The sequence below is a fragment of the Grus americana genome, chromosome 3, assembly GCF_028858705.1.
Source record: "Grus americana isolate bGruAme1 chromosome 3, bGruAme1.mat, whole genome shotgun sequence".
NCBI classification, from domain to species: domain Eukaryota; kingdom Metazoa; phylum Chordata; class Aves; order Gruiformes; family Gruidae; genus Grus; species Grus americana.
In genome coordinates, this window is record NC_072854.1 from 8,067,871 (window position 1) to 8,093,293 (window position 25,423).

Consider the following 25,423-nt stretch of genomic DNA (forward strand, 5'->3'; position numbering starts at 1 on the left):
ATTGTGGTACTTCAGGTTTCCAAGTAAAATCTACACAACTGCTGCTGAACACTTGTTGTTGTAGCCGTGGTATCTTTTCAACTTGGAAAGTTATAATTGTGTTAAACGAGACTATATTAAAGCACTGGCTTAGCTAGAGCGGTTTGATGAGGAAGATGAGAATATAAAGGTGTCATTTTTTCACTTCAGAAGACAATGCATTTTATTGCCTGTGTTAGGTTTACTATGATTAGCACGTTAAACTCTTGCATTGTATGCATCCTATCAGCCTGTTGTAGGTCGTGACCTCCTTTGATACTTGCACAGTGTCTTTAGGGCAAGACCAGTTCTGTCCTTATATTCATGCCTCTTGCTTAGAATGGTAGGGCTCCAACTAAGTGCCTGTCTGGCACCTCTGTCAAAATGATAACTAGTTTTCTTATCCTTTCAGGCAATGCAGTTAGTGTCTCAGAGTCTAGGAATTCAGTTGCCTTGGTAAATTACAGAGCTCTATATCCGTTTGAAGCAAGGAATCACGATGAGATGAGCTTTAATACTGGGGATATAATTCAGGTAAGATTTGCTGTTGACATTTAACTTGCAAAAACCCAGCTGCGCTTCCCTAGCCTTGAGATATACCAAGGTCTTAAGTGTCAAAAGCATTATTTTGATTTATTTTAAGACTTAATGGAAACTTAAATTTGATTGGGTTTTTTTGTTTGGTTTTTAATGGGCAAATTTAGGATTAGTTCAGCTAAAATCTTTTTTTGGATCTCATGCATCCTAGAGGTCTTGAGAATCTGTTTAGAATAACAATAGTGAACTCTAAACATAAACTTTCTGAAATCAGTTAATCAGGAATGATGTAATTGCTGCAGTTCATTGTACATGTACAGGTTGGCCTTTAAACATCTACTTGAAATAAGAGTTTAGAAAATAGAGACATGAATGGCTACCTAAAATTACAATTCAAATTAAACAAACTAGTTATTTCAGAAGTAGGTGTGAAAGGTTCTTCCGAATCTTGATACTGTTTTGTAGTGTACCTGCCTCTTGTTGGCTGGACCTTTGTAAACGCTCCCCCAGGCAGATATCTATAGTAGTTTATTCTGTGCCCATTCTTTGTAGCACTTTTCTGGATTCAGCTGAATATGCTATATCTATAATACTGTAACAGGACCATAAGATTTGAAATGTCTTCTGGCTCCTCAGTTGAAATCTGTGTTATTTGATGTAATTGTATCACTTGTTAGCATACACGTTTTTGAAAGCGCGTGCATTCAGGTGGACTTGTGAAAACTGATTCACAACTGTGGTAATACAATTAATATATAAGTCCATGTGGTTCCTCCTCATTCAGATTATAAGCGATATAGGTAGATGATAAGGGAGGATTTACAAAATATTAAAGTATTAGCTTTCAGTTTGACAGCATTAAATCATTTATTTGCATTTTTATACCAATGAAGCATGGAAGAGGGAACAAGAGAAGTAGGTTCTGTTTCGGCTTCCTTCTCAGATATAATTAACTGTGTCATTTAACTACTGATAACTTATTTTAGAAATAGGCTAACAGCTGTCGCCGCCTCCTCCTCCTGTTATACACCAAACCTCAACTAAGCTACCTAGCCAGTACTCTTTGAGCTGCTGATTTTTAGCGAATTTTGACTAATTTGCAGCATAATGGAGACTTCGATATTGCTATGAGTGTTTAAGGATACTCTTGGCTGGGTGTTGGTCTCTTCTCCCAAGTAACAAGCAATAGGACAAGAGGAAACAGCCTCAAGTTGCACCAGGGGAGGTTTAGATTGTATATTAGGAAAAAATTCTTCACCAAAAGGGTTGCCAATCACTGCAACAGGCTGCCCAGGGAAGTGGTTGAGTCACCATCCCTGGAGGTGTTTAAAAGACGTGTAGATGTGGTGCTTAGGGATATGATTGAGAGTTGGACTTGGCAGTGCTAGGTTAATGGTTGGACTTGATGATCTTAAAGGTCTTTTCCAACCTAAATGATTCTGTGATTCTGTTCTATACTTAATTGTAATGTAAATAATAGACATTTTTAATGTGTTTTGGATGCAGTCAAATGACACAGTTAATTATATCTGTAAGCAGTTGTTTTCATGTGCTGCTAGGCTTGCCAGCCGCTGCCTCTTGGCTGTGCATTCAGCAAACTACTACACAATGCCCTATAATTTCTGGCAAGCTGGAATGGCTCCAGGTGTAGTACATGGTCGCCAGTGTGCATGTTTGGGCCCTGGTTGAAGGAATATAATGTCTTTGAGGCCTGTCTCTACCTGTGTCTAAAACCAGTGCAATTGCATCATCACCCTGTTTCTTGAACAGGGCAAAATCAGTTCAATTCTGAAAGGGAAGAGAATGAACATGCTGATCCTCGTGTGAGGGCTGCTCACGCCGTTCAATTCAAAGTGCCAGCAGGTGCTGATGCACTAGATACCCTGTTTGTTTCATGCTGCTAATTGTGTTTTCTTTGTATTTGTCCTCGTGTCCATAGGTTGATGAAAAAACTGTGGGAGAGCCTGGTTGGCTTTACGGGAGTTTTCAAGGACATTTTGGTTGGTTTCCATGCAATTATGTAGAAAAAATACCAGAAGGAGAAAAATCTTTATCTCCTAAGAAGGCCTTACTTCCTCCTACAGTATCTTTGTCTACTACCTCAGCTGCTTCAGAGTGAGTTTTTTGTTATGTTTGTGTCACAGTTGCTTTTTCTAAATTTAGCTAATGCATAATGTGTTATATAATTTTATTCAGTGATTGTTTTCAAAATACAAATGCAGAAAACTTACTGAAGAACCTACCTGAAAGTCTTAGGTGGGAAATTTCAAGTATTTGATAGTCTGCTTTGCATTGTGTAGAGTATCTCTTTTATATGTGTTAAAAAAAAAAAAAGTTATTCTGCTTGAGGTATGTTTGAAATAAAAATTGTAATATGTTAAATATACCTGTATTCAATTTGCAGACCACTTTCAGCAAGCAAATCTGCAGAAGAATCTGATTACCAAAACATACCTTTTTCTAGCTTGAATGTTAATACAGCATGGCAACAGAAATCAGCTTTTACTCGCACTGTGTCCCCTGGATCTGTTTCACCCATCCATGGACAGGTACGTTGTGCGAGAGTGGAGAACTTGCTGTATTTTAGGTTCATGTTAATGAAACTGATTTACAGAAAACCCCAAAACAAAGCATGACTTTTCCAATACTGGGTGCGCTGAACAGGCTAGAGGATAAAGGAGCTAGTCTGCATGCTCCACTAGTGTGCATTGACATAATTCCGTATGTTTCCAGGGACCAGTGAGCAAGAAGACTCCAGCAGTATGTTTCATTGTTCTAAAATATTTTTCATGTGTAATGAGAGACACAAGATATTTCTAACAAATAAGAAACAGAGTTGAGAGATTGTTCCTCAATGAACAGCTTGTGTACACCAACAAATCATTCAGCTGTCATTTAAGAGTGAAGTTGCTTAAACTTCAACAAAAGATACATCGCTATTTGGTTGGTTGGTTTGTGGGGTTTTTTTAACACTTGCACCAGTTTGGGCTAGTGTGGTCAATCAACATCTCCACTTCTGTCTTAACAGGGGCAGCCTGTTGAAAACTTAAAAGCACAAGCACTTTGCTCTTGGACTGCAAAAAAAGATAACCACTTGAATTTTTCAAAACATGATATCATTACTGTCCTGGAGCAGCAGGAAAACTGGTGGTTCGGAGAGGTACATGGAGGAAGGGGTTGGTTTCCAAAATCTTATGTCAAGCTCTTACCTGGGAGTGAAATCAAGAAAGAGGAGTAAGTGCAACTTTTATTTTTGTTTTGTTCAACAGTTTACAAAAAGAGGTGGTTTAGAGTGCAAAATTCTTGCAGCGCTTTAAAGTGAAGAATATAAATAACTTTTACAATTTATACGATGCCATTTCAGGCTTTTATTATTTCATTCTGGCAAGGCAAGTAATGTTGGGCTCACTACTGTGCAAATAGACAGTCTTCCGAGGCTGAGTGCTGTGAAAAATCAGTGGTGAGATTATTCATCAAGTGCCAGACTTTGTTTCGGTTCATTACTAAGTCAGCTTTCTTGCAATGTAGTTGTGTTCTGCCTCTGAATGGCCCAAATTCTAAGTGACCTACAAAGAACTGTAAGCTCATAATGCACATCTTGCAGAAATTGTGTATTTTTCTTTACTTGAAAAGATCATTATGTCCATAGTAATGCTGCAAGGATAATAATTCGAAGTCTGATTACTGATGGGATGGCCACATCATTGCATGTGAATTGTTCTTTTCATACGTTATGATAAAAGTTCTTCGATATTCTCTAGAATGAGAAAATTTAGATGAAGTCTTTGATTTGTACTTCTTTTGGATTGCATAATTTGTGAATATGTGTTCTCATATTTCATCATGTTACACTTTTTTTGAAGTGGTGTGCTCTTGGATGCCATTCATATCTTAACATCAGTCATAGCTGTCACTGTTTGACAGTCAGGGATGTCTTTGCAATTAATTTAGAGGCAATACCAACTTTGAGATTATTAGGATGAGACTAAGATCACTTTGGTTAAGAGATTTGTTCTTGATCAGACTTTTTAGTTACTCAAACTTTTTTTTTTCTTTCCGCAGACCAGAAGCTATTTATGCAGCTGTAAACAAAAAGCCTAATACGCAGTCTTACGCAGCAGGAGAGGGTAAGGCAGCAGGAAATATGGTACTTAATGATACAGTCTGTTTCTGCTTAATGGCATGTGAATAAGCTTAAACATGTGCAGAGTTTCTGAGCAGGCCTTTTAATGCTTCTCCAAAAGATACAGTGCAAATGTTGAGCTACTGTTGTGAGAATTCTAAAACGAGAACTTGAGTAAAGCTTAGAACTATTTCACATTGAGCTTAGGCCTGAGTTTTGGTTTTAAGACTTTTGCTCGAGCATTAATTTATTTCTGAAAAATTAAATATGTCTCATACCTATAAGCCAAGTTCTCTTCCTGCTGTTCGCTACTGTCTTATCCTATACTGTAGAGACATGAGAAGGGATTTTAGTCTCCTGAGTGTGGATCATCCTCTTTTAATCAGTAGGGAGTAAAGAAAACAAATATTACTGGAGAAAAATTTGTGGGAAGCACTTTCTAAGCCCTTTAATCTAGTGTATCTCCATGCTTCTCCAATTATATTTTAATTCAACTTGTGTTGTTTTATTTTGCCGTGTTAAGTAAGAATACTTTTAATTTGGTTTAGGTGTGGAATATACTTGCTGTGAAACACAGAGGCAGGGTGGAATACTTAATGCAAGAGATGAGCTTTCAAACTGTGGTCTACAGGCCTCCACTGACCTGGAGGATGATCATAGGGTAGTAACTCACTGTGCCAAATCCATCTGTCTGTACACAGTTGTGTACCTGTAGTTCAGAGTTGTAAGCATGAGGTGAGATGTGATTACAGTCAAGCAAGTAGGTAGGTTGATTCACAAACTTGTGAAGACATGATCCGCATTACAAACACACTGATGAATGCTGATATCAAAGATGGCTTTACTTGGCATCTGACCTACTTCTATGCTCTTATCTGAAACTATTGTCTCCTTCTTTATATGTGCTGTTTGCACAGAGTATGTTGCACTCTATTCATATGCAAGTTCTGAGCCTGGTGACTTGACTTTCACGGAAGGGGAGGAAATCCTAGTGACTCAGAAGGAAGGGGAATGGTGGACTGGGAGCATTGATGGCAGAACTGGGATCTTCCCCTCCAATTACGTCAGACCAAAGGATCAAGAAGTGAGTTCGTATTCTGAGAATTAATGCGTGATACTTTCTCTTAATTTTATTGTATTGATAGCTAGCTCTTAGATAGTGATTTTAAGCAGAGGTTAATATGCTTGACAGAAAAGAAGAGCCTAGATAGCTTGAGTCCTAAATCAGTGCTCTAGCCAGTGTCACACTGTCTCCCTCCGTACAGGATGGTATTTTGTTAAATACGGGCTCAAAACTAAACTCTCCATGCGCCTTTATGTCCACATGCTTAAAGTTGGTGTAAACTACTGGGTTTATTGCATATTAAAAGATGATTGTTGTGTCTTTGTAGGCTTCTAGTAATGCTGGCAAAACTGGAACAACAAATAAGAAACCTGGTAAGTGTGTGATAACTTTTTAACACTCAGGACTGTTTCATAAGTGACTATGAGCATTTAGGTTCATAGCAGTGTTTTAATGGTGGCTAATATGCTTAGCTGCAAGATACGTACCAGGATATAGCTCTTGTTGTAATGAAAAAATAATGCAATTAATATATTATCTTTTCAGAAATTGCTCAGGTTACTACTGCCTATGCTGCATCAGGAACTGAGCAGCTTAGTCTTGCTCCAGGACAGCTAATACTTATTCTGAAGAAAAATGCTAGTGGATGGTGGCAAGGAGAGTTGCAGGTAATTACTGAAGGAGAAATAATTGTGACTTCGTGAATGGCAAGGAGGTGATCTTGGGTTTAACTTGAGTAAACAACTAAGTATAGTGTTCTAAAAACTGACTAGAAAGCTATTTTCATCTTGGATAAACCATATTTGGGGAAAAACAAGTTTTTAATTAAACCTTGGGTTGCTGGGGGTTTTTGTTTGTTTGCTTGTTTTTTTGTTTTGGGCTGGGTTTTTTGGTCACAGGACATAGTAAAACTGTCAATGAACATGTGCATGGGAGGGAGAAGAGGGATGTTGACAGTTAATAAATTGGTTAGGATTTAATTGGTAAAACATTAAATTATAAAATTATTCTAAGAACAGGAATTCCTGGAAGCTAGTTTAGTGTGAAGGTTGCTGTTTCCCATTTTCTCCTTTCCTCACCTAGTGATGAATTTCTAGTCCCAAGGGTTGAGAATACTGTTACACGATGTTCTTAAATCATAGTTGATATTTTGACTTTTAGAGCCCCATGGATCTTGTCCATAACAGCCTTCATCTTTGCAACCAATACAAAACATGAAATCATGATCTTATATCTCTGTTACCCTGAATTTTAACTGGATCTGCAGTGTTAGCCTGAATTTAAACCTGTTACTTCCAATACTGAATGCTATTTCCAATATTGGGATTGAACATCACAATAGAAAGCTCTGTCCTCTTAATATCACTTAATTGGCGTTTCCCAAGGTATTCTACAGCCGCACACACTCTGTTTTGAGTGAATACTCTTGTTAACACCTATCTTCAACAGTTAGAACAGGGCTGATCTAACTATTCAGCATCTGTTTTTAAAACCAGCCTGCTTTACAGATACAGGAGGAGACATCACAGTGAGCAAGTTGAGAAATTGCTGCACGGAGTTTCTGTGAATTAACAGCAGTGGAAAATGTATTCGTAGTATGTGTAAAAAAATAAATGAATACAGAAAACAATGAATTATTTGTATTTTAAGAAAAGTAGGCCCAGTGCTGGTTCAGGAGGAAGCTTCAAAGAATTTAAAAAGAAAAAAAAAAGTGGGGGTGGGGGGAAGGGAAATTAAGATACGTAATTGTCAATTCTTGCTAGTTTGAATTTCTTTTTGTTGTTGTTGTAATAGAGCTCACTCTACAGTTACTGCTTTCTAAAAATCTATGCTCGCTTCTACATCCTGACTTTTTTTGTGCACTCTGAAGTATGTTCGTTTCTTCAGTGTGTGCAGAGATCATCTTTATCTGTGGGACTAGAAAAGCAAAGACTAAAAAATGAGGAAATTATTTTCAAACTCTCACAGGCTGTACTAGGTAGGAAGTGATATCAAATACTTAGGTCAGGATTTTCAAAAGTAGCTTATGGTAATTGTTCCCTCTGTTCTGGGTATCTCATTAGACACTCCTTATATGATGCATAAGTGGAATGTTCATAGAGCGAATTTTCAGTCGTACAATTAAATTGTGCACTGAAATAATTAGCTGCACTTGAAAAATTTGGATTATTAAATTTTCCAGAACATACTAGGGTGCAACTTTATTTGAATTGGGTTGTTTTATCCTTTATCCAGATTTTTTCCTTTTGAGATCAGTTTAGTATTTAGTTGGTGTTTGGAAGCCTGACTCTGTGTTTTCTTGGCAAAACTGTGTGACGCTTGTTGCATTTTTTCCAGTCTAATGACTATTCGGTTTCTTAATTGTGCAATAACCATTTCAAACATTTACAGGCAAGAGGGAAAAAGAGACAGAAAGGATGGTTCCCTGCCAGCCATGTGAAATTACTGGGTCCGAGCAGTGAAAGAACCACATCTGCTGCTCCCTCAGGTGAAAAAAAAAAGAGACTTTATATTTCATTTAGAGTATCTTATCTAACTGCTTCAATCATTCTGATACTGGTCTGAATTACGTAACTAGTGTAATATTACATGTACTGGCCGTATCTGATTGTGGTGTCACTGTGGAAGGTAAAGTCCTAGTCAGAATCTGGGTCTTTTGACAGACTTGTCCACTCAACTCTTCTCTCTGTCCAAGAAAGGTTAAATGTCACAATTTCTTAACCAAAACAGTTCTTGGTAGGGTCCCTCCATAGTGCATACTATCCTTTACGTACCTTACAACAGAAAGTCTCAGTCATACAAAGATGCTTATATCCAGAAATCTGTGAGGATCAGCAGTCCATCGTCTACGGCAAGAACTTTTTAATTTGCTGAATACACTGAAGAGCCACACTCTTCTCATTTGGAAACTCTGTGTTTCCAAACGCTAGCAAAAATCTCACAGAAAACTCACAGTCATTGACAAACACCTTGGAATTATGTGCAGTGCTCCTTATAAGGAGGGAAACTAAGCAGCAAATTTCCACTAGATTTTTTCCATTTGAATGGCTGGGTATAAATGAGATTATTTCACAGAAAAGGAGCTTTTTTTGGTTCTGCATGCTGAAATTGTGCTGTTCTCCACAGCTATGACTTGCTTATACAACAGCTTCCTGGGTGTACTGGACAAAACTTGCCTTTGACTAAACTAGCAGCTCACGATGAGCTAATGTGCATTTCCTCTGCCTTTGCCACATTTTTCTCACAAGTATCAGCTATAAGATAATCAAACTCACTTTCTTTTCTGAGCCAGTAAAAGAGAGAGAAGCATACTTGATTATATTTTAAAGTGTTTAGAAGGTCAATAGATGCTATGCTAACTGAATCAATTTGCTATATAAGTCCATAGATACATAAAGTGCCAATAAAGATTACTGCCTGGCCCAATTTAAAAAACAGTAGAAGAAAAGGGAGGACAGTTCCACATCAAGATAAGATCATGTGGCATTTTTCTTACGTAACAGTGTACGTGAAATTGTTGTTTCTTTCCTGTGGTTATGTAAAACACTCAAAAAACAGTATTAATACTTGTGTAACAGTGTTCTGCTACTTTTGTTTTTTTCTTCATAGTGTGTCAAGTGATAGCGATGTATGATTACATGGCAAACAATGAAGATGAGCTCAGTTTCTCCAAAGGGCAACTTATTAATGTACTGAGCAAAGATGATGCTGACTGGTGGCAAGGAGAAATCAGTGGTGTGACAGGTCTCTTCCCCTCAAACTACGTGAAGATGACCACAGATTCTGATCCAAGTCAGCAGTGTAAGCATATTATATTTTTTATTGATATTGCTACTTTATTTCAAAAGTGCGTTGCTATTCTTCTGCTTGTGTTTAGAATTTGGAGTTCCAGGCATCAGTTGAATTTATTGGTATTTTAAATGCCCTCTCTTTAAATACTTTAGTACTAAGTACTTTAAATACTTTTCTATTTAACCTACAAACAACCAGCACGTTACCAACCAGCCAGTGTGTAATAGTAAAAGTGCTAGGTGAGCTAAAATATTAGATTTGGTAGGTGTTCCCCTTCCATTAAAGGTGCTGATGTTTGATAACTGCCACTGACAGGGAGTCAGTGCAGGCATATTGTGCTTGATTATAGAACTTGCTCGAGTTTTATAAAATAAAAACAGCACCTGCTGTAGTATCTTTAACTAAACTGATAAATAGTTTAAATATAAGTAACCATAGAAAGGATAGGGAGAAGATTCTAGCATTAGCAAGTGATCTATCCTACGGTAAACATGCGTGTCCTGGCTCCCGGCAATCCAGCTCTCATCCAATTCCAAAAACAAGATCTATATCAGAACACACGTTAAGCTGAAAATTATCAGCAGCAGGCTGAGATCTGAATGCTAGAATATACACCTATCTGACAGTGAAAACTTTCTGTGTCTTTTTTGCACATATACACAGTAAAGGTTTCTGGTATCTCCCCCCACACCCCCCCTACACCCCCTGTTTTTTTGGCCTCTCTCCCCAGCGAAAATTACCATTTTTATTCCCTCAGCTTTTCATCCTGGGGCACTGTGATCAAACCAACTTTTGTATCAACCCATGACATCAGTGGGTTTGGGAATGTATCCTAATGTAGAAGTTGCTCCTTTGATATAACAAGCCTTGTCCCTTCACTTACTGTTTTTCCCTAGGCATTGTTTGTACTTTTCTCAGTGTAAAAACATGCATCCAGAAGTCTGGTTGAGGTAGACTCTTACTAGCCTATAGCTAGTGTGTAGGACCAGTTTGCACTTAAGATTTGTTCAGTGGAGTTGTTGTCTTACAGAAGAATTCACAAACTCGGTAATGAAGATACAGCTTGGACTGGAAAATTAAAAGATTTTCCCTGGGTAGCTTCTTAGAGTACCTGGGCAAAATACAGTATGCACCATTCTTGAGGTTTTCTTTTTAGCTAAATTACACATGTGCTTACATTTTTGTAACACATTGATATTTATTTTATTTTTTTAACTTTTTTTAATGCCTCTGGCTGGTGTGGCTGTGATGACAAAAACTTCTGCATTTAGATTGAACTTGACATTCTTTTGGTTAGGCATATCTAAATCATTAAAATGATCCTTTGATGATCCTTTTTCATTAAATGATCCACTAACTGGATCCTTTAGTTTTTTGTTTAAATAGAGACAAAAATCTCAATTTTGAAGAAGTAGCATAGACTAAATCCAGATGGGCTATAAAATTGAGGTTCTGGCTGCATATTAAAACTTTCTGAATTCTCAAAAATGATAGATACTAGCTTATCACACCACATGTGTTTCCACTTAGACTTACGTAGGTGAGTGTGGTAAGTGCAAGGTGATTACATATACCGCTAATTTCCAACAAAAGCACTGCTGAGATCAAGTTGTAATTGGAAGCATTTGATGTGACAATTAAGTTTTTCTCATTGTTTGCTGATGTGTCATTAGGATGTCTTTTTCTCAGATTTCAATGTTGTGGAGTAAAAATATTTCCATCCACATCAAATTGTGGCTGTGTGAACAGAATTTTCCTTTGAAAGTGCACTGACAAAGGTCAGCCAGTGGCAGTCAGATGAGCAGATGTGCACCAGGTCATCTTACGTCGTTGTCAAACTTTTATCTAAGAAATAGTCTATTTGCTATGAAGCAGATCTACTCATGCTTAATTAACAAAATCCACCTATCGGTGAATGAAAAATACATTTAATTTTTCTAAAAAAAATTAAAAAATTCTCTGAGTATTTCAAATAAGATAGTTTGTATATCAGTTTTGTGCTGGGATTTGCCACTTTTTCATGATATTAAAATATCTGCATTTGGAAACTTCAGGAAAAATCCTGCTTAAAGTCCAGAGCCTGCTCAAAACCAGCATGGCTTGTCAGCTTAAGCGCAGCATTGTGCGAATACCGTTACACAGATTTCAGCTGGGCTGCTTTCATATGGTGTGAAGTCTGAGCTAGTAAGTTGTGTTAGCAGTAAGCTAGGGCTGAACCATTCTTCTGTAACCAGAGAAATATTACATAAGTACTGATTGAACTGTCAAACTTGTTTGGATTTCCTTAAAATATTTTTTTGCTTTTATTTAAATATAGTGTAGAAACTGTCACTAGTATTCTTGAGAAATCACTAAGGAATTGTCCCACAGAAATATTGATGTGGCCCTCTAGGGACCAGCTTGGAGATAGGACAGAATATAATTTAAAAATGCATTGTTATGCTTCAAAGAATTGTTAATCTGAGTATTGTAATGTTTCTGTTGAACAGCAGTTTCTCCCACTGTCTCTTCTAGACAGTCAAATGTAATGGTATTTGAAAGGGAGCAGGCAGATTTGGTTTACTCAAATAGGGCTGCAGCTTAGGAAAATTCTGCTTTTCCCTCAAATTTAAACTCTGTTATATGGACCACCTTTGTACCCAGAGTTTTTCCTGGGACTTACTAGTTAGAGCTGTAATGGCAAATTTCCCTAGCAAAGAAGGAACTTAGGTCAGTGAGATGTTTCTTCTCTGAGGCTGCTGAAATAGCTCTCTGAACGGAATAAGCTGTGCTGACAAGATCATTTTTCCTGTTGGTGTAGCTGCACACCCTGGCACAGGGTCTCTGCAAGGGAAAAAAAAAAATCAATAAAGGGTGTCATAGGTCTGTCAACAGGTCTCTTAAATACAGCCGTCACAGAATACTTGAGACTTGTGCTCTCAGTGACCTTGGTGATGGTTAGACTTACTCATGTTTTAATGACATTTTACTAGCCCTTATTCTAATGTTTGCACAGCAGTCATCATAAAGAATAAGTAAGATATGCATGAGGTTTCAAAATATAAATAGCTATATAGTAAAGGAATGTGCATAATCTTCTGTTCTTTGCTGAGTGCTTGCTCAACCATTCAGGTTACGTATCTCAGGTGGAGGCAAGACAGATGCTCAAGCTATATCAGCATACTTGGTTGCTGGATGTCTCTTAGTGTTAGAGATCTGTTCATCTCTCGGAGACGTTCTTGCCAAGAGCTGGACAACTCAGCCTGGTGGACGTACCTATGCTCAGTATGCAGAGGCTTCTAGTTCATCTTACCTGAGGTATCTCATGTCCCTTTGTGAGACTGGTCTTTCACAGACCTGAATGTTGTACCAGTTCTTTCTACTCTAATGTACGTATAGTTATTATTTCTGTTTACTCTTTTCTTTTCATAGCCCAGCATTGCTGCAGTTCCTCAGGCATCTAAGTTACTCCTTCAGGTGCTTAGACATGAGCTCCAGGTAGTCCCCATAGCTTGATAAGCATCTCGTTCCCCCATGTAAACCTGCCTGCTCTGCCTTCTGCCAGCGCCATGGCAAAAGTTCGTTAGACTGCGAACAGATCCTCTCTCTGCAGACTGTTCTTGACATGCATATGACCATGGTGTGAATTTCCTTAGGTACAAATTTGATGTTTGTAGTAATACCACTAGATTTTACCTAACTACTTTTTCCTCCTCAAACCGTACTTGTAGATGTGATGCTTTAGAGACATGAGGCAAGTCCTGTCCTTTCAACAACAAGGATCTGTATTTCCAGATTATCTCCATGCACAAAGATTATTAGTAATTCTTGTCCTCCACTGTCTAATGAATGAAGCTGACGAGCTTCAAGGGTGTTCATAGTGAAAAACAACTTTGGAACTTGCTCATGGCAGGTGCATTTCTGTGTCTATATATGGACAACACATTTTGAAGTTCTCTAGTTATTGCCAAGTAACTTCTCTCTATGGTTATGGAGTAAGAGTTCGTGGTATCAGTGGCTTTGAGGTGTTGCATGTTGCAGGTCCACATTCATTTTTTACACATAAAGATTAATAATTTATTCTAAGATTTTACTTGATAGCTCCAGAATTTTACCCCTTTCACCAAGGACCAAATACAAAAATCAATCCCTTAGTTCATGGTGACATAGTCATTTTGTATTTTGACAACTAGTTGGTGAATGTCAGTCAGGCTCGATAAAGCTTCCAGGTTGAAATCCTAGGGTGCGGAATAGTCTCCAGAATACCCACAAGGTGTGTGGTACTTCCTACTTCATATTACTAGAGACAAAGAAAAATCCCGGCTTTGTTGAAATCTCAGGGAATTTTGCCATTGCCTTTAAAAAAGCACTTTAGGGCTTGACCTTGCGTTGTTGAGTCTACATAACAGAAGTCTTCCTTGGGAAGAAACTTCCTTCAAGTGAATCGGTTACAAGAGTTATTCAGAGTCAGTGATGGCTGGTCACAAGTACTTAAAACTGTGTGTTTATAAATATGAAATTGCAAGAGTAGAAGCTCATGATGTCTGTTTTCAGAAAGTTGAATGTTAGTCATTCCTTTCTGACCTTTTCAGTGTTGTTCTGTCTTTGTCCGTAGAACTCATATGTTTCACTCTTCAAATTTATGTTCATTTTATCCTTCATTTTTTTTTGTTTTTTTTAGGACCCAATGTTGTCTTCCAGTGTGAAAGCACCTCAGAGACCCACTATCCAAGTTTGACTGTAGCGTGGAGGCAGGGTGGCCAGCCCTGCTCACATATCTCTGACACAGTCCTTTTGCTTCGTTTGAACGTTAGATCCAGTCAAGAAATTAGGTTTTTGTGGGTTTTCTTATAATCTACAGTTACAGTTTATTTGTAAAAGCAGAAAGGATAGTGGGTCTTTGTGTGGCTTTCACTGCTGTTCATTCTTGTTTCCTTTAGTATTTTTCTTTGGTATTGATAATCGTAGATCATTAGCATGCATATCAAGTTATCATTTGCGTGGTGGGATTGCAGACACACAAAGACCCACTATTTGCACAGTTTATCTGAGCTGTTTTGAATGGGCAGTTGTGTTCTTTTAATGTTGTAATGTACATACTTTGCAGAATTAAAATGTTCGCTGATTACTGTTCTAATGGACTTGATTTAATCTCTTACATATTGAGCGTTTAAAATTGGCAGCCTACAAGGCTCATCCAGAAAACAAACCCTACCTGGCTCTGCTGCTCATAGTCACTGTGATTTACAAACATGCTACAAGATCTAAGGTTTAGATCGGGTGCAGTCCATCCAGCCTTTTAATACCCTTTTCAACTGGGGAAAGAACTGTTAAGCATAGAGTGGAGGATATTTTAATTTTTTTCTTCCTTCACAGCAGTACTATAGCAGGAATTCAGGTTGTTCTGGCTCGATACATCCTATCCCTAAACAACCTCCTTCCTTTAAATACTTTATTCCAATAATTCGTATTTGCTTTCAGTTTTAGCAAACAGCAAACACATACTAGTTACTGCAGTAAGTACTTACACAGCCTCTGTGCTACTAGAGCCTTTTCTTCATTAAATAGTTAGCGGTACTGAACAGTGTTTTTATCTGGCTATGCTCTGCAGTGACTTTAAGTACTATCTGAAAGCTGCTGCTCTTCTTTCTGTTAAATAAATTAGCAGCCTAATATAGAGGTAACCTCAGTAAAGAGACATTGCCAGAAAAAAAACACTAACAGACACCTGGAGCTGAAGGCAGAGCATTTGGGTTTAAAAATGGAACTGTGCTCCTGGTTATTAGTTTGGGGGGAGGGAGGGACCAGGACTTCAGACTATAACCCTGATACCCCTTCAAATAAAGGGATTAACTTAATAGCAGACTACTTGTCTGATTAAATACTTCTGTGCTCCTGTAACAACAGGAGGGATCTAGTAGACACGGTATTTAATTTAGTTGGTTTCCTGAACTTGGTTACGAAACAGCAAAGGTCACTTATGCAATCAGAAATGTTTACAAAACTCTGTTTGTTTACTCTCTCTCTCTCTCTCTATATATATATATATATATATGAATGTTGTGAAGGTACTATCAGGAAAAGGTTAGTCCAATTGCAGAGATTTAAAAGCCTTTCTCCAAAATTTCTATAGAAAGAGTGGGATGTTATGTGTTTAATATGCTTGATCAAATAATGTGTATATGCCCTTTAGTTCAGAGATTTATCTTTTGTGCAATACGGACTACAGCAATGTGCCTACATAAAACTACAAATGGATTTTTATTCTGGATGTATTTTGTCTACACCATTATTTTGCTATAGAATGAAATCATGTTATCGTAGGCAAATAATGTGCTAGATAATTCCTCAAGTATTCTAGCTAACTTGATTTCCTTATGAAACTACATTTTAAGTACTTCTACTAAAATATGCTAATCACCCTGAATTGCCTTCTCCGAATTTCTGACTTTGAAAGCCTGTTCAATACAGGCTGAAGTGTGTTGTGCTACATCAAGCAGTCACTTACTGTGGTCTGATAATTAGATGATCTTATAAATTTTCCCATTTCTAAAAGGCACTGTTAACCTGTGGGATTTGAGCCAAACTGACTTGTTTGTCAGTGACAGCTTTCCTTGAATGCCAAATTCATACTAACTGTCTTTGAAAAAAATGAAAAACAACTTCACATCCTATCTGGGATGTCCTAGGAAATAGTTACACGGCATTTTCCAAAACCAGCTGGCATTCTACCCATTTGTTAACTGGTATAATTGCCCATTAGGGTAGTATTAGGTAAAAGTTTCACACAAGTAGTGTGAAATATATAGTTGGGTACATAGATATGAGCATTGATAAGTATTGAAACAGCTGCCCCTCAGTTAGAACTGATGAGTATTGAAATGAAGCATTTTGGCGTTTCACAGTTACCTTTCCATGTTTCAGTGTTATCCGAGCACACTCTAAATTCTCTAACTGTAATAACAAAGATAATAATATACCCTAATAATGCTGATTGAAAGAGACGTAGTCTCTGCGTTCAGTATTTATCTCTGCTGCAAAAGCCTGCCTAACAGAGTTGAAGCACAATCCCGAGAGCTCTGCTCTCCTTCCCACGCTGGTGCAGAGGGAATTGTATAAATACATCAGATCATTGATAGGAAAGACTCTGCTGAGGATGTATTTAAGGCAAAATTATTTTAAAATAATGTTCTGTATCACTGAAGAGGTGTAGCTAATAGAAGCTGGGTTTAAATCAGACTTTTTCTTTCAAATATGTTACTTTTTCTCTGGTTGTGTGCAATCCATCCCCTTGTTGATAAAAGTCCATAGAGTTGGGTTCGGTTGTCATCCCAGCCAGCCGAGTAAAACTAGCATTGATGCGTTCATCCCTTATTTGGATGAAAAAGGTTGGCTTTGGAACTAAAGACAAGGTGGAAAATAGTTATTTGTTGAACTGGTGGTCCCCAGTGAAGAGCTGAGAGTCTAAAGGTTGCTCAGAGCCACACAAGGTTAACAGTTAAAACTGAAGCGAACCAGGAAAGCAAATTATGACGCTGCCTGCAGCGTAGTACTTGCTTAATATTGTTTCCTTTGGGCCAGCAGAGAATAGGGGCCATGGTGTAATTGGGGGTAAGAACGTAAACGATGCTGTAAATGCACGAGACCAGGTACTGAAACACTTCCTAATTTTGTAACTGTCTAGTTTGCATAACAGACTAACAACCTACAAAAGTGTAGTTTTACAAAAGCTTAGTTACAGAGCCGAGTTCCCGATCCAGCAATCGGATCCCTGCAGGAAAGTCTTGTGCCACCACTGAGACCCATTTGCGGGGCTGGGGTGCGTGAGTAGTCGGTGCTCATGATGGGCTGTGAAAGCATACAAAGCGCTATCGTAATGTCAGCGTTACTAATGTTACAGTTAGGAGTGCAGAAGGCATAAAGCTCCATCAAAAAACTTACACGCTAATAATTGAAACGTCTCCTACCAGTCACTGAATATTTGTGTCATCTCGATGCTTGGTCAGATTGTATCCCTGTGTGATTTTCTTGAGTCAGGTTGAAAACACCTGTAAATAAGTCTGCTCGTAGGAATGCCGACAAACCTTGGCCTGTAGTAGTGTTGGGAGCTGCTACAGGGTCATGCTACTTCAATGTAATGAACTAATAAAACTGCTACGTAATGGTGTGTGCTGCCTTAAAATATCTTTTGTTGTTCTTCTCAAGCTAGAGTATTAATGTTTGGGGATGATTGTTAAGACATGCAAATGCAGGCTAAGCTTAGCATGAGGCAATTGTTCATCTTTGTTTTTAAACAAAGTTGTAAGATAACTATGCAAATGTATTTTATTAAAGGGACACATGAACGGATCTAGTTTGTCTGTTGTGGTTTTTTTTGTCTATCCGGGGAGGATTTTTTCCCATCTGAATAGCTTGGTATGAGCGTTATGTTACCTGGCTCTGTGACGGAGTGACTTAATTTTGCTTTTTACCTCTTGAAAATTGAATTATAAATTTCTTCTGTTGTAGCACAGAGTATACTGTGTTTACTGATTAGGGGAGATTGGATAAATGTTCTTATTATGCTTCCCAGGGCCTGACGAAAACCAGCCTTCCCTTGGCAGCAAATTTCTTGGATTAGCTTCTTGCACAGGTTTCAGTAGGCACAGAGGCTGCTGACAGCTACAGGCAGTGACAGGAGTACGTTGCAAGTAAATTACCGTTACGTGTGTAAAATGGCCATGGGTGATGTCCCATGGTACCATCTGTCTGTTCTCTGGCTGTGCTAGAGGGACTGTTTTAATACCAGCCCATGGTACTTAAGGTGAGATGCAGTCTTTCTATGGTAGCCTGGGAAAATAGAGGCAGGCTAATACAGGCAAAAAAAAAAAAAAACCAAACCCCACTTATCTGCTTTTTCCAGGCATATCAACTGGCTTGAGCTAAAAAATAAATCAAAACAAAAAAAAACCCCACCCCAAACCCAACAAAAAACCCCACACTCCTAAATCCCCCCCCCAACCCTAAACAAACCAAGCTATTTCCTTACAAATGCAATTTATATAGGCCACCTCTACCCCTAAATAGTCTTCACTGGTGACCCAAAGCAGTGATGCCTCTGGTATAGATAGATCCTTCAAGGCAAGTGCTTGAGCTCGTGTTTGAGGCATAAGATGTCTCTCCAGAGCTGTCATTTTTAATGTGTTTTTTTCATTGTTCGTTGAGTGAGGAAGGTCACCGGGGAAGGGGACAAAGCACTCGGTGCCCCAGCAGATCGGGGTATCTCTGAAAGCCTTTTATCCGTCTCTTTTATTTACCTCAGGTCTCTGGAATTTTTAGGTGAAGAATTTTAATTCACTTCACCTTTTTCAACAAAGAAAAAAATGGATTTTTTTTTTTTTAAATTTTGATAGGTCTTGTTCGTCTTTCATTGGAGGATTTCTTTTCTTTAGAAGGTGTCATTCTTCCCCTTGTACGTTCTCAAATCCAAAATATATCAGTAAATGGAAATGTTTTCTCCCCCAGCCCACTGTGTTTTTCAGGCATTTGAATCTCCTGCAGCGTAAAACATCTTTGGACTGTGAAACTTGGTAGTTTTTCATGCAGGGTTAGTTATGTTAACAGGAAGAAAGTATTTCTTGCTCAGGTATATTTGGAGAGGGAAGTATAATTTTAACCATAACTTCAGAGACTGGGACTTCCTGTTTAGAATCTCTCCAGCTTGTTTTACCCTGCCCATGTGAGACAGCTGTTTCCTCGTCTTGGAGAGCAGGATTTATCCCACAAGGTACCACAGCTGTAGTAGGCATTGCTCTGTTGCTGTGCCCGAAGTTTCAAGGGTGCCAGGCACTCACTGCTTGTTCCATTAGATGTGGTTCTCAGAGGGAGCAAGCCAGATCCTGCCCCAGACTGTCCGAACAGCTCTCAGTGGAAGAGGTAGGCTGGTTTGCCCTCCAAAGGTAATGTGAACCTCCTATCTAGTCAACAGAGAGAGCTGAGATTCCCCTCTGCAGGCACTCCCAAAAATCTCACTGCTTTTCCTTAGCTGTATGGGGAGCTTGGGATGAAGCTTTGCAAGACAGAAGCCAAACCAACAGCTTTCTGCTGCCAAAAAAGGCAGTTTTACTGCTTCCATGCGCATTCCTGGCCGCTAAACTAGCAGAAAACTACTGTTTTCTTTTCCCCCCTTGGGATTCATTTGCTGCCAGGGTGTGAGCTGGGAGTCAGAGAAGTGCCAGAACTGATGCAGGGAAAAGAGGGAACAGGAACATGGGAGGAGAATGGTAGAGATGCAGGTCCGCCCTTTCCGTACCAGTGAGGCCAGGAGTTGCTATGGCCTCCTTGGGAAAACTTTGGCAGATGCACTAGGCAGGTTGTTTTATTCTCTGTCTCGTCAGCCTTTCTTCCCTTCGGATCCAAATGCCTGAATTAGCCCTCTCAAATCGGATGTCTGGATTGTGTACTATGTTTTTATGCCAGTATGATCAGATCCATCAAAATTTGGGGTGCTTTCACTAGTTCTTATTTAAATATAAACCAGCACTCATCTGTTCGTCCCAAAAAATGACAGTGTAAATACAAGGGTAGTGCAGGAGCCAGTTAATTTAACTGCATTTTTGTTTCTGATAACAAGAAAATAAATCAAATCTATTTTAGCTGCATAAAAACCCGCCTGTTTTCCTTCCAGTGTTTGCTTCGACTTTAAGCAGACAGCATGGGACAGACACAAATCCAGGCGTGTGGGTTGTTGTAACAGCTGCGATATGAGCAAACAGGAACTTCAGTCCGTCCCTGCTCTTGTTGCAGGAGTGTACCTCGCTGCAGAAAAGAGAATCACGTGGTCAAAGCTGAGACTTCCAAATCTCGACAAATAAAGCCTGGTTACTGTGCAAGCCCTTGATTATCCTAAAATTTCATGTCTTAGGAACCAAGTAGGCTTAAGCTCAGTCATGTACAGACTAAAGAATGATGCTAGAATCCAGAAGTAGCACACACGATGGACTGAGATACCAAACTTCACAGGAATCACTTTGATCTGCAACTTAACTCCTTTTTCTCATCTAATTTTGGCCTCATTGTAACTTCAGGAATAACCAAGGCCAGAAGCAGCATTCTGCACGATCAAAAGAGCTGCAATCCCAGATCTTTTCAGAAAAAGTGGCATTTTTTTCAAATCTTGTCAGAAGGCTTAAGATCTGTGATCCTCCTTGGGGGTACAAAACAGAACTGACAGGTCCTGATTTTAAATCTGGCTATTGCCTTTACTGTTTCACTTCATTGTGTTGGTCAAAGGGTTTCCCTGTTAAAATACTTTGAATGATATAATAAAACTTCATTATCAAGAGTTTCTCTTTTGCTGAAGGGCGCTGCTCCTTCAAAGCAGCTTGATGCCTGTCCAGCAGGAAGTGCACAAGCCGATGAGGTTCCCATTAGGCCACTGTCACAAGTTTAGCCAAATGTTCAGTGTTTCTTGCTTCCTTCCCCCCTTCCCCAAATTTATTACTAACTCATTTTCATTTCAGTATTTAGAGCAGCCTTCCCATAAACAGATGGATACGTTGGCCGTGAATAGAATAAAGTCAAATTCCGGTGTCCATATGTGTTAGGGGACAGGGGAGATGCAGCCCTTAGTGCTGTCGGTCACGCTGCCTTTCACAACACTTGTAAACTTTCAAAAAGTATCGTTCCTCTAGAAATGCCGGATCTAAATGAGTCTCTGCGATGTCCTTTCTGCTATCCTGCAAAATCCACAGTTCACGTTGCATTAAAATCTGATGCCATCACGTCAAGTGATCGATGTATGTTCTCAAGCACTCTGCAATTTTTTCTTTATTTCCCCCTGCCCTGCTACTTTGCAGTACTCTGCTAGCGTGTGATCAGAGGGATCAGAGTTTGAGTTTCTGTGCTCTCCTTTACCCATCTAAACATATACACCGCTTTGTTTTTTCCAGTTTTTGATCTGGTTACTAAATTTCAAACATTGTTTGCATGCTTACTAACATGTAACAGTAGAGAAAAAGCAGTGTGAAGCTGTAGGGTGTGCATGTTACTACAGAAAACTTGGGGTTTGTGTCATTGAATGTCCATGTGTTCCTGTGCATGACTTTATTTACTCATACTTGATGCATAAAAATAATTCAACATATTTCAGGCTCATTTTGTTTCTAAACAGAGAAGAAAAGTTGTGCAACTATGAAGTTACACAACTATAATGTGATGCATTATAACTTTACAAATTTGTACTGGTGGTTTGTATCATCGGTTAGTAACCAAGGCAGAGTACTTCAGAAATGGGGTGGAGAGTAAAGGTGCAATGTCATAAGTCAGACCCAGACACATTCTAGATGACTTTGTCTCACAAAAGATGTTGCGTAAGGTAAGAGAAAATCAGAGTTTTAAAACAGTATGGCAGAAAAGGAGAAGAGATGAGAAAAATCATGAGACAAATGGAGTGGCAGGAAGTCAGGAATTCTTTTCTGCATCACAGTGCAAGAACAAGGGATGTTTGAAGAAATAAAAAGGTGACAGACTAAAAAATGATGTAAAGGAGGAATCGATCACTACATCACTCAAAACCTGCTGCTGCTGTGAACAGGGTTTTTAAAGAGAACCACTGTGTATATAGTCTGAGCCGTAGCCTGGTGTATGTTGATGCAATTTTGTTAATTCATCAATCTGATGGCCTGAGCGGGACCTAAACTGCTGGCTTACTTCTCGCAGGGTGTGCCGATCTCCAAAGCCTTGACACTATGCAACCGATGGAAAGGAAAAGGCAGGGCTACATTCATGAACTCATTCAGACGGAAGAAAGGTATATGGACGATCTTCAGCTTGTCTTAGAGGTGAGATGTCTTGGATGTGAAATGCATTTGGAAAAAGAACACCTCTGTCCTACTGAATAACGACAATAAAGGGATTCATACAAATTGTGAAATGCTAGAGAAAGAAAGTGAGGTTGTGTCAGCACCTCCCTTTCTAGTGAATGTTAATGGTTGTCCACCCAGCAAAAACATCATGTTGTGAAAGTCATCGCCTAACAAGGACCTTCCTGTTTTCCAAATCCCGTTCTTAGGTGTTTGGGCTCAGTGTAGAGATGTTGGGCTGGGCCGGGGTGTCTGGCAAAGCTGCACAGGCTCATGACAGAAGCTGTATAAGCACCGTAAAAATTTATCATCTGCCTTAGTCTCAGATTTTATTTCTGGAAGCAAGACCACTTCACTAGGCAGGGCAGGAACTGGCCAGCATTAGGTGATCTTCGGCATCATACTTCACCACACAGATGTTCTACATAGAGAGGTCAAGTGTGATGCGTAAGTGTAATTTGTGTAGCAATTGACTCCGAAATCTTGGGAATGTTCTGCTGAACAGTCAACCTGCAGGTCCCAGTGCTTGTTCCTGCTTCACAAATGGTGATGCTGATGTCAGAATGAGATCACACGCAGCAGCAGCTGTCACAAGTGCAAGTAAGGAATTGCTTTTAACTTCTCCTGAGAAGTTGGACACTGAGCATTCAAAAAAAGCAAAATCACTGCTAGGCTAAACAGGAGGCTGAGCTGCTTTTGTCTCTGAAGAATTGCTCACCTTTCTGATCTTTTGACTGCAGGTTTTCCAAAAACCGATGGCTGATTCAGGCTGTCTCACAGAAGGAGAAATGGGGCTGATCTTTATTAACTGGAAGGAACTCATCATGTCAAATACAAAGTTATTGAAGTGAGTACTTACTTGCATTTTTAAGTTTTCCTGTTCATCTTTATTCTCTTGTTCCTTTCCGCAGGAAGTTTTCTGGTTTTACGGTAAATATTTCTGTCCTTGCTGGTTATTTGCTATGCATGCGTGCATTTGGAACAGCTAAATGCATTCAGACTACCTCACAAAGAGGGAGTTGTTAGGAGAGAGAGGGGAATAAACAGCAAGAACAGATGCGTATTTGTGATAATACCTCAGAAATAGAGCCTACACAAAAGCACGTGCATGGGAGGCTTCTTCCCAGTTTTCTGCAAAGCAACCTTCTATTCTCTGAAAATAAACTTTGGAGAGACAAAGTGGCTAATAATTCCTTGAAACGGGATGCTGGTTGAATGTAGAAATTGATGCCAATTGTCCCAGAAACCTCAAAGGAGAGTCTCAGTCCCACAGACCCTATCAGGCAGATTGTTCAGCTCAGCGTGTCGTGCCGGTGACTTCCTGGGGGTTCAGGCTGGACCCTGCACTGCCTGGAAGCACCCATGCTGCCTAAGGGAATTCACCTCGCAGGCCTGCGTCCTTTCAGGGATGGATGGTGTAAGGATCTTGATTTCGGCCTCACAGACTTGGCAGCAAAGTTGGATGGTGATTTCTTTCCTCTTCAGAGCCTTGCGAGTACGTAAGAAAACAGGAGGAGAAAAAATGCCAGTGCAGATGATTGGGGACATCTTAGCAGCAGAGCTCTCTCACATGCAGGCCTACATTCGGTTCTGCAGCTGCCAGCTTAACGGAGCTTCATTGCTGCAGCAGAAAACTGATGAAGATGCTGATTTCAAAGACTACTTAAAGGTATCTTATTCAGTAGCTTTTGTGCCTTCTCCTTTCCTTAATGACAGGAGCCCATTTAACCAGCAGCGACCAGATCAGAATAACGCAGAAGAGTAAAATCTTGCAAAAGTAGCTAAGAACCTTCCAAGGAGTAATTTATATGATGACCATAGTTAACATCATGTGTGCTTTTTATTTATATACCTGTCTTTCTCTCTAGCTAATTTATTACTCCATTTCCCATTCCATTGCTCGTTACTTCAGTGCAATGATAACCCCACAAAACTACAGTGCCGGTGTCTGCACCTTCCCAAAAATTCATGGTGTCAGAAGGGGTAAGAGTCTGTGGAGTTGAAATAAAAAAGCTGTTGTTCTGACTGCGCTTGTAATTTAGTGTGGCATACAGTGGGTCAGAACGGTGGGGTTGCAGCCAGGGCCAGAGGTGTGCCGTGAGCGTCACGGACAGGCACACTGCAGAAATAAATAGGGAATTGCTGCCATACCGCAGCTGATGTGGTGTCTGTGAGGCCACAAAAGGAGAAACGCCAGAACTGTTGACATCAGGAGTTTGTTTCTTTCATCACTTTGTTTTTTTCCAACCTGAGTGGAGCTTGAAATGTCAAAATAAAAGCTGGAATGCTTTTCAATGTAGGGATTCTGCATGAACAATGATCCTATGGGTTATGCTGGCAAAGCATCTGAGTACAATGACAGCGCCAGCTTTCCTGTTTGTTCTACATACAAGTACTATTTGCTTACCAAAAAATCTAAGATTTCTTGGAATGCCTGGAAAAATGAATCTGATCAGACAGTATTCAGAGCAGTGAGGCAACTGTTTCTTGATGAGTAATGCAATGTCTCTGTTAAATCTCTGGGTTGCACCATAGAAACTTGCCTTGGACCCTCGCTGCAAAGGAATGCCCCTCTCCAGTTTCCTCCTGAAACCTATGCAAAGAATAACCCGCTACCCTCTGCTTATAAAAAGTGTGAGTACTCTAAGCAAGGTTTTGTTGGTGAATGCTTTTGAGTTTGATCTCGATAGCAAAAGCCAAAAAAAAGCCATGCTCCTTTATGGGGGTTTCTCTGAGAGTGCAGAGAAGTAGTACCTGTGTTTACCTCTGGTTTTAACTTGTTTTCTCCCCTTTTTGATCCATACCAGATTCTAGAGAACACTCCAGAAAATCACCCCGATCACAGTAACCTCAAGCTTGCCTTGGAGCGTGCGGAGGAGCTGTGCTCTCAAGTTAACGAAGGGGTGCGAGAGAAAGAGAACTCAGACAGGCTAGAATGGATACAGTCCCACGTCCAGTGCGAAGGTCTTGCTGAGGTAGCTGCGTTGATACGCTGTACAGCAGAGACTTTTCTGAGTCATTTCAGAAAGGCCGGGGGGATGGGGGGTACTTGCTCGCATCCATTATTGG

The 25,423-nt window shown here is 39.5% G+C and overlaps 1 protein-coding gene across 8 annotated transcripts in view; it reads left to right on the forward strand.

Moving 5' to 3' along the window:
* The window catches only part of ITSN2 (intersectin 2), an 83,806-nt gene that overhangs the window by 53,184 nt on the left and 5,199 nt on the right, over nucleotides 1–25,423 (forward strand). For 7 of the 8 annotated variants that reach the window (XM_054822571.1, XM_054822573.1, XM_054822576.1 and 4 more), the window contains 15 exons: nucleotides 431–552; nucleotides 2,495–2,670; nucleotides 2,960–3,104; nucleotides 3,584–3,789; nucleotides 4,618–4,682; nucleotides 5,596–5,762; nucleotides 6,070–6,115; nucleotides 6,288–6,409; nucleotides 8,133–8,229; nucleotides 9,351–9,542; nucleotides 22,212–22,333; nucleotides 23,095–23,201; nucleotides 23,840–24,023; nucleotides 24,890–24,988; nucleotides 25,162–25,329. In XM_054822571.1, coding sequence (XP_054678546.1) covers nucleotides 431–552; nucleotides 2,495–2,670; nucleotides 2,960–3,104; nucleotides 3,584–3,789; nucleotides 4,618–4,682; nucleotides 5,596–5,762; nucleotides 6,070–6,115; nucleotides 6,288–6,409; nucleotides 8,133–8,229; nucleotides 9,351–9,542; nucleotides 22,212–22,333; nucleotides 23,095–23,201; nucleotides 23,840–24,023; nucleotides 24,890–24,988; nucleotides 25,162–25,329 — 2,018 coding nt within the window. Of the gene's footprint in view, nucleotides 1–430; nucleotides 553–2,494; nucleotides 2,671–2,959; nucleotides 3,105–3,583; nucleotides 3,790–4,617; nucleotides 4,683–5,595; nucleotides 5,763–6,069; nucleotides 6,116–6,287; nucleotides 6,410–8,132; nucleotides 8,230–9,350; nucleotides 9,543–14,193; nucleotides 17,859–22,211; nucleotides 22,334–23,094; nucleotides 23,202–23,839; nucleotides 24,024–24,889; nucleotides 24,989–25,161; nucleotides 25,330–25,423 lie in introns of those variants that run through there. The other variant, XM_054822578.1, reaches the window with a different exon arrangement.